Source organism: Pseudophryne corroboree, chromosome 9 (genome assembly GCF_028390025.1).
Source record: "Pseudophryne corroboree isolate aPseCor3 chromosome 9, aPseCor3.hap2, whole genome shotgun sequence".
Taxonomy (NCBI): domain Eukaryota; kingdom Metazoa; phylum Chordata; class Amphibia; order Anura; family Myobatrachidae; genus Pseudophryne; species Pseudophryne corroboree.
Genome location: NC_086452.1, coordinates 280910895 through 280925768, shown reverse-complemented (window position 1 = coordinate 280925768; position 14874 = coordinate 280910895). Strand labels below are relative to the sequence as shown.

Sequence of the window (14874 nt, the reverse complement as noted above, 5' to 3'; positions counted from 1 at the left end):
GCTTATTGTCAGCATGTTGCTGCAATTGTTCATGCCATTGGCTTGTGTTCTGTTGAATGCCACGTTGTGCGGCATGCCTGAGGTGTGAGCTGGTATGAATCTCACCTTAGTTTAACAATAAATCCTTTCCTCTAAATGTCCGTCTCCCTGGGCACAGTTCCTATAACTGGAGTCTGGAGGAGGGGCATAGAGGGAGGAGCGAGTTCACACCCTTTCAAAGTCTTAAAGTGCCCATGTCTCCTGCGGATCCCGTCTATACCCCATGGTTCTAATGTGACCCTAGCATCCTCTACGGACTAAGAGAAAAGGATTTACCGGTAGGTATTAAAATCCTATTTTCTTTAAGGAAAAGAAATGTAAGGTAACTTTCATTCCTTCCCACGAGCTAAATACTCTTTTTGAGGGAGTTTGGGTGAATCCTGAAAAGAAATTTCATATTCCCAAAAGGATTCAGATTGCTTATCCTTTCCCATTAGAGGACAGGAAAAGATGGGAGTCACCCCCGGTGTTAGACAGTGCACTGTCAAGGTTAACAAAAAGGGTGATTCTCCCTGCACCTGGGACGGCTTCACTAAAGGAGCCGGCAGACCGCAAAATAGAGACTACATTAAAATCTATTTATGTGGCCAATGGTACGCAGTTCAGACACACCATTGCTTGCGCGTGGGTGAGTCTTGCTATCGAAAAATGGTCAGATAACTTGTCATTGGAAATTGACACGGTTGATAGAGACGAGATACTCCTAACGTTAGGTCATATCAAAGACGCTGCCGCATACATGCTGCTGGAAGCTATGAAGGATATTGGACTCTAGGGTTCAAAAGCCGCTACCATGGCAGTATCGGCTCGGAGGGCGTTGTGGATTCGCCAGTGGAATGCTGATGCAGATTCCAAAAGAAATATGAAGGCTCTCCCGTATAAAGGTGAGGCCTTGTTTAGTGATGAGCTGGATGCGTTAGTCTCGGCGGCTACCGCAGGTAAGTCGACATTCTTGCCTTATGCTCCTACACCGGCAAAAAAGACACATCACTCTCACATGCAGTCCTTTCGGCCCAACAAATACAAAAAGGCCAAAGGTTCCCCCTTCTTTGCAGGTAGGGGAAGGGGAAAAGGAAAGAAATCAGCAGCGTCTCCAGGATCAGAAGTCCACCCCTGCTTCTGCCAAATCTTCAGCATGACGCTGGGGCTCCCTTGAAGGAGTCCGCTCGGGTGGGAGCACGTCTGAAACTTTTCAGTCAAATCTGGATTCAATCTGGCCTGGACCAATGGGTCTTACAAATAGTGTCCCATGGGTACAAACTAGAGTTTCAAGACATCCCCCATACCGATTTTTCAAATCGACCTTGCCAGCTTCTCTTCCAGAAAGAGATGCAGTAACAACGGCAATTCAAAAATTATGTCAGGATCAGCGCATTGTCCTGGTACCCTTGTCACAGCAAGGAGAAGGTTTTTATTCAAGCCTCTTCGTAGTTCCGAAGCCGGACGGCTCGGTCAGACCGATTTTAAACCTGAAAAATCTGAAGCTCTACCTGAAAAGGTTCAAGTTCAAGATGGAATCCTTGGGGGCAGTGATTTCCAGTCTGGAGGAGGGGGACTTCATGGTGTCGGTAGACATAAAGGATGCTTACTTGCATCTTACCATTTATCCTCCTCGCCAAGTTTATCTGAGATTCGCAGTACAGGATTGCCATTACCAGTTCCAGACGTTGCCATTCGGACTCTCCAAGGCACCGAGGGTATTCACCAAGGTGATGGCAGAGATGATGGTCCTCCTTCGTCAAAATGGAGTCAATATAATTCCTTATCTGGATGATCTCCTGATAAAAGCGAGATCCAGGGAATAGTTGGTGCAGAACATCGCACTCTCCCTGTCAATACTCCAACAACACGGTTGGATCATGAATTTTCCAAAGTCGCAGTTGGAACCGACGACAAGATTGTCCTTTTTAGAGATGATTCTGGACACAGAAGTACGGAGAGTATTTCTTCCAGTGGAAAAGGCTCTGGAAATCCAGAAAAATGGTCAAACAAATATTGAAACCAACAAGCGTGTTGATCCATCAATGCATTCGGTTGTTGGGGAAAATGGTAGCAGCTTACGAGGCCATACAGTTTGTCTGATTTCATGCCAGAGTATTCCAGTGGGACCTGTTGTCCAAGTGGTCCGGATCCCACCTACACATGCATCGGAAAATAATCCTGTCCCCCAAAGCCAGGATTTCGCTCCTGTGGTGGCTACACAGTTGTTGCCTACTAGAGGTACGCAGGTTTGGGATTTATGACTGGGTCCTAATAACCACGGATGCAAGTCTCCGAGGCTGGGGAGCTGTCAAACGGGGAAAGCTTCCAAGGAAAATTGTCAAGTTAGAAAGCCTGCCTTCACATAAATGTTCTGGAATTGAGAGCCATTTACAACGGCCTTCTACAAGCGGTACATCTTCTTCAAGATCATCCCGTGCAGATCCAGTCGGACAATGTAACAGTAGTCGCGTACATAAACAGGCAAGGCGGAACGAAAAGCAGAGCGCCAATGGCAGAGGTGACAAGGATTCTCCTCTGGGCAGAAAGACATGTAAGAGCTCTGTCAGCAATTTTCATTCGGGGAGTGGACAACTGGGAAGCAGACTTCCTCAGCAGACACGATCTCCATCCAGGAGAGTGGAGCCTCCACCAAGAAGTCTTCGCAGAGGTGACAAGTCTTTGGGTAGTTCCTCAAGTAGACATGGTGGCATCTCGGCTAAACAAGAAGCTTCAGAGATATTGTTCCAGGTCGAGAGACCCTCAAGCAATAGCAGTGGATGCACTGGTGACCCAGTCGGTATATGTTTTCCCTCCACTTCCACTGATTCCAAAAGTTCTCAAAATAATAAGAAGAACAAGAGTTTGTGCAATCTTCATTGCCCCAGACTGGCCAAGGAGGGTTTGGTATCCAGATCTTCAGGAGTTGCTCATAGAAGATCCTCGGCCTCTTCCTCCTTGGGAAGACCTACTACAGCAGGGGCCGTGTGTGTATCGAGACTTACCGCGGCTACGTTTGACGGCATGGCTGTTGAGTGCCGTATCCTAGCCCGAAAGGGTATTGCCAAGGAAGTCATCCCCACTCTAGGACGTATGAGAAAACAGGATTTTAATACCTACAGGTAAATCCTCTTCTCTAACGTCCTAAGTGGATGCTGGGGACTCCGTCAGGACCATGGGGGACAGCGGCTCCGCAGGAGACAGGGCACAAAAATAAACCTTTAGGATTAGGTGGTGTGTACTGGCTCCTCCCCCTATGACCCTCCTCCAAGCCTCAGTTAGGTTTTTGTGCCCGTCCGAGCAGGGTGCAATCTAGGTGGCTCTCTTAAAGAGCTGCTTAGAAAAAGTTTTTTAGGTTTTTTATTTTCAGTGAGTCCTGCTGGCAACAGGCTCACTGCATCGAGGGACTTAGGGGAGAGAATTTCAACTCACCTGCGTGCAGGATGGATTGGATTCTTAGGCTACTGGACACCATTAGCTCCAGAGGGAGTCGGAACACAGGTCTCACCCTGGGGTTCGTCCCGGAGCCGCGCCGCCGACCCCCCTTACAGATGCTGAAGATTGAAGGTCCGGAAACAGGCGGCAGAAGGCTCTTCAGTCTTCATGAAGGTAGCGCACAGCACTGCAGCTGTGCGCCATTGTTGTCACACACTTCACACCAAGCGGTCACGGAGGGTGCAGGGCGCTGCTGGGCAGCAATATTTTAATACCTTATGGCAAAAGAATACATCACATATAGCCATTAAGGCTATATGTATGTATTTAACCCATGCCAGTTATCTAAAACTACGGGAGGAAAGCCCGCCGAAATAGGGGGCGGGGCTTATTCTCCTCAGCACACAGCGCCATTTTCCTGCTCAGCTCCGCTGTGAGGAAGGCTCCCAGGACTCTCCCCTGCACTGCACTACAGAAACAGGTTAAAACAGAGAGGGGGGGGCATTTTTTGGCGATATATTGGATATATTTAAGCTGCTATAAGGAACAACACTTATATAAGGTTGTTCCCATATATATTATAGCGCTTGGGTGTGTGCTGGCAAACTCTCCCTCTGTCTCCCCAAAGGGCTAGTGGGGTCCTGTCTTCGATAAGAGCATTCCCTGTGTGTCTGCTGTGTGTCGGTACGTGTGTGTCGACATGTATGAGGACGATGTTGGCGTGGAGGCAGAGCAATTGCCGATAATGGTGATGTCACCCCCCAGGGAGTCGACACCGGAATGGATGGCTTTGTTTATGGAATTACGTGATAATGTCAGCACATTACAAAAATCAGTTGACGACATGAGACGGCCGGCAAACCAGTTAGTACCTGCCCAGGCGTCTCAGACACCGTCAGGGGCTGTAAAGCGCCCTTTACCTCAGTCGGTCGACACAGACCCAGACACAGACACTGAATCTAGTGTCGACGGTGATGAAACAAACGTATTTTCAAGTAGGGCCACACGTTATATGATCACGGCAATGAAGGAGGCTTTGCATATCTCTGATACTGCAAGTACCACAAAAAGGGGTATTATGTGGGGGGTGAAAAAACTACCTGTAGTTTTTCCTGAATCAGAGGAATTAAATGATGTATGTGATGAAGCGTGGGTTAACCCAGATAGAAAAATGCTAATTTCAAAAAAGTTATTAGCATTATACCCTTTCCCGCCAGAGGTTAGGGTGCGCTGGGAAACACCCCCTAGGGTGGATAAGGCGCTCACACGCTTATCAAAACAAGTGGCGTTACCGTCTCCTGATACGGCCACCCTCAGGGATCCAGCGGATAGGAGACTGGAAACTACCCTAAAAAGTATATACACACATACTGGTGTTATACTGCGACCAGCCATCGCCTCAGCCTGGATGTGCAGTGCTGGGGTCGTCTGGTTGGATTCCCTGACTGAAAATATTGATACCCTGGATAGGGACAGTATTTTATTGACTATAGAGCAATTAAAGGATGCTTTCCTTTATATGCGAGATGCGCAGAGAGATATTTGCACTCTGGCATCGAGAGTAAATGCGATGTCCATATCTGCCAGAAGGAGTTTATGGACGCGACAGTGGTCAGGTGATGCGGATTCCAAACGACATATGGAAGTATTGCCGTATAAAGGGGAGGAATTATTTGGCGTCGGTCTATCGGATCTGGTGGCCACGGCAACTGCCGGAAAATCCAGTTTTTTACCTCAGACCCCCTCCCAACAGAAAAAGACACCGTCTTTTCAGCCGCAGTCCTTTCGGTCCTATAAGAACAAGCGGACAAAAGGACAGTCATATCTGCCTCGGGGCAGAGGAAGGGGTAAGAGAGGGCAGCAAGCAGCCCCTGCCCAGGAACAGAAGCCCTCCCAGGGTTCTGCAAAGCCCTCAGCATGACGCTGGGGCCTTACAAGCGGACTCAGGAGCGGTGGGGGGTCGACTCAAGAATTTCAGCGCACAGTGGGCTTGCTCACAGGTGGACCCCTGGATTCTGCAGGTAGTATCTCAGGGTTACAGGTTGGAATTCGAGAAGTCTCCCCCTCGCCGGTTCCTAAAGTCTGCTTTGCCAACGTCTCCCTCAGACAGGGCGACGGTATTGGAAGCCATTCACAAGCTGTTTTCTCAGCAGGTGATAGTCAAGGTACCCCTCCTACAACAGGGAAAGGGGTATTACTCCACGCTATTTGTGGTACCGAAGCCGGACGGCTCGGTAAGACCTATTCTAAATCTGAAATCTTTGAACCTGTACATACAAAAATTCAAGTTCAAGATGGAGTCACTCAGAGCAGTGATAGCGAATCTGGAAGAAGGGGACTTTATGGTGTCCCTGGACATAAAGGATGCTTACCTGCATGTCCCAATTTGCCCTTCACATCAAGGGTACCTCAGGTTCGTGGTGCAAAACTGTCATTATCAGTTTCAGACGCTGCCGTTTGGATTGTCCACGGCACCTCGGGTCTTTACCAAGGTAATGGCCGAAATGATGATCCTTCTACGAAGAAGAGGCGTATTAATTATCCCTTACTTGGACGATCTCCTGATAAGGGCAAGGTCCAGAGAACAGCTGGAAGACGGAGTAGCACTAACCCAACTAGTGCTGCAACAACACGGGTGGATTCTGAATTTTCCAAAATCTCAGTTGACCCCGACGACACGTCTGCTGTTCCTGGGAATGATTCTGGACACGGTTCAGAAAAAGGTGTTTCTTCCGGAGGAGAAAGCCAGGGAGTTATCCGAACTTGTCAGGAACCTCCTAAAACCAGGGACAGTGTCTGTGCATCAATGCACAAGAGTCCTGGGAAAGATGGTGGCTTCTTACGAAGCGATTCCATTCGGCAGATTCCACGCACGAACTTTTCAGTGGGATCTGCTGGACAAATGGTCCGGATCGCATCTGCAGATGCATCAGCGGATAACCTTATCGCCACGGACAAGGGTGTCTCTTCTGTGGTGGTTGCAGAGTGCTCATCTGTTAGAGGGCCGCAGATTCGGCATACAGGACTGGGTCCTGGTGACCACGGATGCCAGTCTGAGAGGCTGGGGAGCGGTCACACAGGGAAGAAACTTCCAGGGAGTATGGTCAAGCCTAGAGATGTCTCTTCACATAAATATACTGGAGCTAAGAGCGATTTACAATGCTCTAAGTCTGGCAAAACCCCTGCTTCAGGGTCAGCCGGTGTTGATCCAGTCGGACAACATCACGGCAGTCGCCCACGTAAACAGACAGGGCGGCACAAGAAGCAGGACAGCAATGGCAGAAGCTGCAAGGATTCTTCGCTGGGCGGAAGATCATGTGATAGCACTGTCAGCAGTATTAATTCCGGGAGTGGACAACTGGGAAGCAGACTTCCTCAGCAGACACGATCTACACCCGGGAGAGTGGGGACTTCATCCAGAAGTCTTCCACATGATTGTGAACCGTTGGGAAAAACCAATGGTGGATATGATGGCGTCCCGCCTCAACAAAAAACTGGACAGGTATTGCGCCAGGTCAAGAGATCCTCAGGCAATAGCTGTGGACGCTCTGGTAACACCGTGGGTGTTCCAGTCAGTGTATGTGTTCCCTCCTCTGCCTCTCTTACCAAAAGTACTGAGAATTATACGGCAAAAGGGAGTAAGAACGATACTAGTGGCTCCGGATTGGCCAAGAAGAACTTGGTACCCGGAACTTCAAGAGATGCTCACGGAGGATCCGTGGCCTCTACCTCTAAGACGGGACCTGCTTCAGCAGGGACCGTGTCTATTCCAAGACTTACCGCGGCTGCGTTTGACGGCATGGCGGTTGAACGCCGAATTCTAAGGGAAAAAGGCATTCCGGAAGAGGTCATTCCTACACTGGTAAAAGCCAGGAAGGAGGTGACTGCACAACATTATCACCGCATTTGGAGAAAATATGTTGCGTGGTGTGAGGCCAGGAAGGCCCCCACGGAGGAATTTCAACTGGGTCGATTCCTACATTTCCTGCAAACAGGATTGTCTATGGGCCTCAAATTGGGGTCCATTAAGGTTCAAATTTCGGCCCTGTCGATTTTCTTCCAGAAAGAATTGGCTTCAGTTCCTGAAGTCCAGACTTTTGTAAAAGGAGTACTACATATACAGCCCCCGGTTGTGCCCCCAGTGGCACCGTGGGATCTTAATGTAGTCTTGGATTTTCTCAAATCCCATTGGTTTGAGCCGCTCAAATCGGTGGAGTTGAAGTATCTTACATGGAAAGTAACCATGCTACTGGCCCTGGCTTCAGCCAGGAGAGTATCAGAATTGGCGGCTTTATCATATAAGAGCCCATATCTGATTTTCCATACGGACAGGGCAGAACTGCGGACGCGTCCTCATTTTCTGCCTAAGGTGGTGTCAGCTTTTCACCTGAACCAGCCTATTGTGGTGCCTGCGGCTACTAACGAGTTGGAGGATTCCAAGTTGTTGGACGTGGTCCGGGCATTGAAAATATATATTTCAAGAACGGCGGGAGTCAGAAAGTCTGACTCACTGTTTATATTGTATGCACCCAACAAGATGGGTGCTCCTGCTTCTAAGCAGACGATTGCTCGTTGGATTTGTAGCACAATTCAACTTGCACATTCTGTGGCAGGCTTGCCACAACCTAAATCTGTCAAGGCCCATTCCACAAGGAAAGTGGGCTCATCCTGGGCGGCTGCCCGGGGAGTCTCGGCATTACAACTCTGCCGAGCTGCTACTTGGTCAGGGGCAAACACGTTTGCAAAATTCTACAAATTTGATACCCTGGCTGAGGAGGACCTTGAGTTCTCTCATTCGGTGCTGCAGAGTCATCCGCACTCTCCCGCCCGTTTGGGAGCTTTGGTATAATCCCCATGGTCCTGACGGAGTCCCCAGCATCCACTTAGGACGTTAGAGAAAATAAGAATTTACTTACCGATAATTCTATTTCTCGTAGTCCGTAGTGGATGCTGGGCGCCCATCCCAAGTGCGGATTGTCTGCAATACTTGTACATAGTTATTGTTACAAAAAAATCGGGTTGTTATTTGTTGTGAGCCATCTGTTCAGAGGCTCCTACGTTTGTCATACTGTTAACTGGGTTCAGATCACAAGTTATACGGTGTGATTGGTGTGGCTGGTATGAGTCTTACCCGGGGTTCAATATCCTTCCTTATTGTGTACGCTCGTCCGGGCACAGTATCCTAACTGAGGCTTGGAGGAGGGTCATAGGGGGAGGAGCCAGTACACACCACCTAATCCTAAAGCTTTATTTTTGTGCCCTGTCTCCTGCGGAGCCGCTGTCCCCCATGGTCCTGACGGAGTCCCCAGCATCCACTACGGACTACGAGAAATAGAATTATCGGTAAGTAAATTCTTATTTTCTCTTAGTCCATAGAGAATGCTGGGCACCCGACCCAGTGCGTACTTTACCTGCGGTTTGTTCATTATAGTTACACAAGTTGTGTTACATTTGTTTTAAGCATGTTGCTGTAAAGGGTTCATGCCTGTTGGCGTGTGTTATGTTGAATGCCATGTTGTGCGGCATGGTTGAGGTGTGAGCTGGTATGAATCTCACCATTAGTATTAAAGTAAATCCTTTCCTTGAAATGTCCGTCTCCCTGGGCACAGTTCCTATAACTGAGGTCTGGAGGAGGGGCATAGATGGAGGAGCCAGTTCACACCCTTTGAAAAGTCAGTGCCCATGGGTTCTGCACAACCGTCTATACCCCATGGTACTGAAGTGGACCCCAGCATCCTCTACGGACTAGGATAAAAGGATTTACCGGTAGGTATTAAAATCCTGTTTTTGACATAACATGTTTATCTTGTTCCGTTCCTTTTATACATATATATGATGTTATACTCTATTATATAATTTAATACATTATAATGTCTGGTGCTTGACATGTTTAATTTATGTGTGGTGTGAAATATGTGTTGAATATAGCTTTGTGGCTTGTCTGTGTGAATGCATATGCTACCATATATCGCTGTGCACGCTGTGTGTTTTCGCACGCACAGCGACTCATCAGTGTGGAGTTTGTATGTTTTCTGTATGTAATATTTTTGACTTTGACAGTCCATCCTTTGACAGTAGACAATAACTGTCAGAACTGTTGTCACACTAAACATAATTACAAAAAAAAATTCAAACACATAAATCGGTGACCTAGACACACGTATGTATTCATTTAGCAAATCAGACTATTGACTGTATTTGGGAAGACAGGGAGGAGGACGGGACATCCTCTATATGCACTCGGCGGTCACTGGACCACTGGTTGGGTGTGGGACAACATTCAACCTATAGAGTATGCTGGGACAGTGCTATGGCCTATGATGTCTGATTTGAACGAACGTTGCACACATACATGCACCTACGTCTTTGTACACTGGTGATATTAAGGAATACAAGGCTGACATAGCCTGGCTGACATAGACAGGGTGTAGAATTCAAAGTGGAGAAATATAAGTGGTTTTTCAGCCTTTACTGTACTTAGCCTGTACTTCTTATCAATCATATTCAACCCCTGCAAAGACTGATCTAACGTCTATCTTCATTTTCATCTTCTCATCTACAGGTAATTAATTTGAACTACTGCTCCCAGTTAGTGTTTTGTACTTATGTGATGGTATCTGTCCCCCTCAGCATTTGTTTGTTTTAAATCTATTGCTCTACTCACTGACCCTCTGTGGGTGATGGGTAGTGAGGTGTGGCCTTAATCAGGGGAAATGCAAACACTTGGTATTTGGCCTTCATATTAAGGGATACAAGGCTGACATAGCCTGGCTGACATAGGCAGGGTATAGAATTCAAAGTGCAGAAATATGTTTTTTCAGCCTTTACTGTACTTAGCCTATACTTAAACTGTACGAAAACTGAAAGGAAACATCAAGCACCAACAACTATAAATGAACTTCTTTGCAACTTCTCATGTATGTATACATGTAATGATTTGTTTGTAATTGGCATTGCATGTGTGGGGAAGTTGCACAGTGAAACAGTTTATTATTGCATGCTCTCTGGTGTTTACCTCCTTTAATCTTTTGGCCTTTGCGATCAGGTGTACCATATCTTTACATTTAGTGAGGTGTAGTCGTGGTGTAAAGGACAGAGTGTGATTCCTGATTAGTAAAAATAAAATAAAAAACACTGAGCAACATCCCCAAACAGGTAATTTCAACTTTAAACTTGTCATTTATTTTGTACAGTCTGGACATGGCTGCTAATAACAAATGCACAGACAAAATTCTTAAAGCTATGTGTGCAAGTGCTAGGAGCTTAGGAGACAAAATTCCAGAGCTAATTGCGATAATGACAAGGGATAACCTGAATTTTGTGGCAATTACAGAATCATGGTGCAATGAGAATCATGACTGGGACATAGCTATACCAGGATACAATTTATTTAGGAAGGATAGAATAGGAGGAGAGGTAGCAATGTATGTGAAAAAAAGCATAAATGCTGCTTTAATACAAAATATTGAGGACAAAACTGAGAGCCTTTTGGTCACCATAGAAACTGGGGAGAAGGACATTATTTGCATTGGGGTGATCTATAAACCACCATGCCAGAGGCAGGTTTTGGACAGGAACCTATTGTTGGACATCACTAAAATGGCTTTAAAGGGAGAAGTCATAATCATGGGAGACTTTAATTTACCTGATGTAAATTGGGAGGGGTCTTTTGCAAGTTCAGCTACAAGTGGCAAATAGGGAGCATCTCTCAAGCAATTGGTGAGGGAGCCCACTCGCATAGACTCAGTATTACATTTAAGTCTTACAAATGGTGACGGGATATTCAACATATATGTGGGTGAGCACCTGGGATCAAGTGATCATCAAGCAGTATGGTTTAGTATAAAGACAGGATCCAACTCCTGTCACACAAAAACAAAGGTGTTGGATTTTAGAAATGCTGACTTTGCAAAAATGGGGAGATGTTTAAGTGATTCACTGGCGGACTGGAGGAACTTGGAAGAAGTGCAGGAGGGGTGGGAAAAACTGAAAAGTGCACTACTATGTGCAACAGAGCTTTGTATCAAAAGGGTTAGGAAAAGCAACAGGAAAAGGAAGCCAGTGTGGTTCACAAAAGAAGTATCAATTATTGTGAAAGCAAAAAAGATGGCTTTTAGGAAATACAAACAGACTCAAAATAATAATGACAAAGAGGTGTATCTTTACAGACGGAAGGATGCTAACAAAGTGATCAGACATGCAAAGGCAGAAGCTGAGGCGAAAATGGCCCAGTCAGTAGATAAAGGGGGCAACACTTTTTTTTAAGTATATAAGTGAAAGGAGAAAATCAAATGGAGGAATAATAAGACTTAAGACAGAGAGTGAGCATTTGGTGGACGGAGACAAGGCAATAGCAGTCACCTATTTTTGTTGTTTCTACCTAAATAATTATTTTTGCTCTATATTTACTACAGAAGAAGGGATGGGGCCACAGTTAATTTGCAAAGACATTCATAATAAAGTACATTTACAGAGGAGAAGGTCCTAACAGAACTTTCAAAACTAAAAGTGGGTAAATCAATGGGACCAGATGGGATACACCCAAGGATACTCAAAGAACTAATAGATGTGCTGGTTACACCTTTAACAGAATTATTTAACCAGTCACTAAATACAGGTGTCATTCCAGAGGACTAGAGACAAGGAAATGTAGTTCCACTGCACAAAAGTGGAAGCAAAGAAGAAGTAACTAACTACAGGCCATTAGGCCTTACATCAGTAGTAGGGAAAGTAATGGAAAAACTATTAAAATAAAGAGTTGTGGAATATCTTGAATCAAGCAACTTACAGGATCCAAAACAGCATGGATTTACTGGTGGGAGATCATGCCAAACAAATCTTATTGACTTTTTTGACTCTGTGACAAAAATAATAGATCAAGGGAGAGCTGTAGATGTAGCATATCTAGACTTTAGTAAGGCATTTGACACTGTCCCACATCACAGACTCCTAAATAAACTTGAAAGCATGGGGGCGGATTATAAAACAGTTAAATGGATAAGAACCTGGTTGCAGGATAGGAAACAGACAGTTGTAGTTAATGGAGTGCAATCTATGGAGGGAAATGTTACCAGTGGAGTACCCCAGGGATCTGTACTTGGTCCAGTTCTCTTTAATTTCTTTGTTGGTGACATTGCAAATGGTATTGAAGGGAAGGTATGCCTTTTTGCAAATGATACAAAGATATGCAACAGGGTAGACACATCGGGAGGGGTAAAACAAATGATTGATGACCTAGGTAGGCTTGAGAAATGGTCAAGAACGTGGCAACTACAGATTAATACTAAAAAATGCAAAATCATGCACTTGGGTCTCAAAAACCCAAAGGCTAAATATAGCATCAAGGGTACTATAATGGAAACTACTGAGGAGGAAAGGGATTTAGGAGTCACTATTTCAGGTGACTTGAAGGCAGGAAAGCAATTCAACAAAGCAATGAAAGGCTAGTCAGATGCTTGGTTACATAGGGAGAGGAATCAGTAGCAGGAAAAAAGAAGTGATAACGCCACTGTATAGGTCATTGGTACGGCCCTATCTGGAATACTGTGTCCAATTCTCCAAAAGGATATAAATACATTAGAGAGTGTACAAAGAAGGGCAACTAAAATAGTGCATGGCCTACATCACAAAACTTACCCGGAAAGGCTAAAAGATCTTAACATGTATAGTTTGGAGGAGAGATGGGAAAGGGGGGACATGATAGAAACTTTTAAATATATCAAGGGTCTTAAAGTTGAGGAGGGAAACATTCTTCAAAGGAAGAGAGGTATTAGAACTCAAGGACATACACCGAGACTGGAGGGGGAGAGGTTCAGGGGAAATTTAAGGAAAAATTACTTCACAGAAAGGGTAGTGGATAAGTGGAATAGCCTACCATCAGAGGTGGTACAGGCTAAGACTGTAGAGCAATTTAAACATGCTTGGGATAGGCATATGAATATCCTTACAAAGAATTAAGGTTCAAAAAGGATTGAGATTGCCTAAAGGATAAAAAAAAAGGGGCCGACTAAATGGGCCAAGTGGTTCTTATCTGCCGTCAAATTCTAAGTTTCTATGTTCGGATTCGATAAAGGTTTTGCTGGGTAGAGGGAGAAAACACAAACAAATCGTGAAAGAGACATATAAAATTTTCATGGTATATATTCCTATCACTCCCTGAACATTGTTTCCATTTCTGGATCGTATGCTAGGTCTGTTTCATCATTGAGCAAGGGTTATTAGTAGTGTCCTTCCTAGATAACATAAACCTTTGGAGTTCGGGGAGAGCCATTCATAAACCTTTCTTCCACATGTATTAATAAGCTCTTTATCTGCTATGTGTGAATAGCCATTGTCTGGTTTTTCCTGATTACCTCCCAATTTCCTTATTTCCTGAAATTGGTGAGAATTAAACATACCGGGGATTTATCTATGGTACTGGTGGATCTTAAGACTAGGGGGTCTAGTTATATTATATTCCTTGTCCACCGGTCCCCCCCCCCCCTCCCTCTTTCCGTGTTATTCAAGTACCTCAGCTAACTCTAAATAATATGGCACTAATCCTGCATTATTTGGTCTTAGAGGTACCCGTGAGCACATCCAACATTCCGTTTGGTTTAAGACCTTACCCACTAGTGAGTGGTAATCACTCAATGGATGTCTGTTAAATGCTGCCTTATTGCTAGACTGACATCTCTGGATGCGCTCATCTTCAATTATGGGGTCACAATAACTACAAAATACAGTATTCCTCAGACAATAGCTTATCACGTTACCTCCGAACTCCGTAACTACTAGACCTTTGATTTTCTCTGGCTTTAACAAAGTGATAGGCTGATCCTGGGATCCTATAAAGACATCACTCCTTTCTCCAGAACCAGTTCCAGTCCCACACTCGACTCCTCATGAAAACCTCACAAAAATAGAATGTCCTGAAAAAAAAGTTTGTCAACGGGAAAAAAAGAAAGAACAAAACAATTCTTGCCCATAGCAAATCCATTAACGACTGGTCTTTCTGTAATCTTTTAGTACGCTCAGGTAGTGTTCAACAGTGCCGCCTCAGTCTTCACGGAACAGACTCTCGGTTGATACTTCTGCGATCTCACTCCGTTTACGAGTTCCCTCCGGACTACCGATTTTCCTGCGATGGGAATCGTGGACACAAGTCTCCCTCGGCTACTTTCACTGGGATCATTCTGTCAACAAAACTTGGTACGGTCCTTTCCACCGGTCTATTAGGCAACCTGAGCGTAAGAACAATCACACAGTCTCTTAGTTTACAGTCAAGACAGTTAGTAGTTGGCATACCAGGAATCAACAGTTTCAAGTTCTTTTGTTAAGTTCTCAAATGCTGGCTCATCTCGATAAGGTACTGTACTGTCACCTCATTGGTGTATTTCTGATCATGGTGCGGATCAATCATGACATGAGGTTGTCTTCCAA

General features: G+C 45.4%; 1 protein-coding gene across 3 annotated transcripts in view; it reads left to right on the top strand.

Annotated features, from left to right (window-relative positions):
* The window catches only part of SLC25A38 (solute carrier family 25 member 38), a 278685-nt gene that overhangs the window by 123044 nt on the left and 140767 nt on the right, over positions 1-14874 (top strand). Inside the window, exon 6 of one of the 3 annotated variants that reach the window (XM_063940321.1) lies at positions 10016-10114. The exons of the other annotated variants lie outside the window; for them this stretch is intronic. Coding sequence (XP_063796391.1) covers positions 10016-10099 — 84 coding nt within the window. The 3' untranslated portion in view covers positions 10100-10114. Of the gene's footprint in view, positions 1-10015; positions 10115-14874 lie in introns of those variants that run through there. 3 annotated transcript variants of the gene reach the window in all.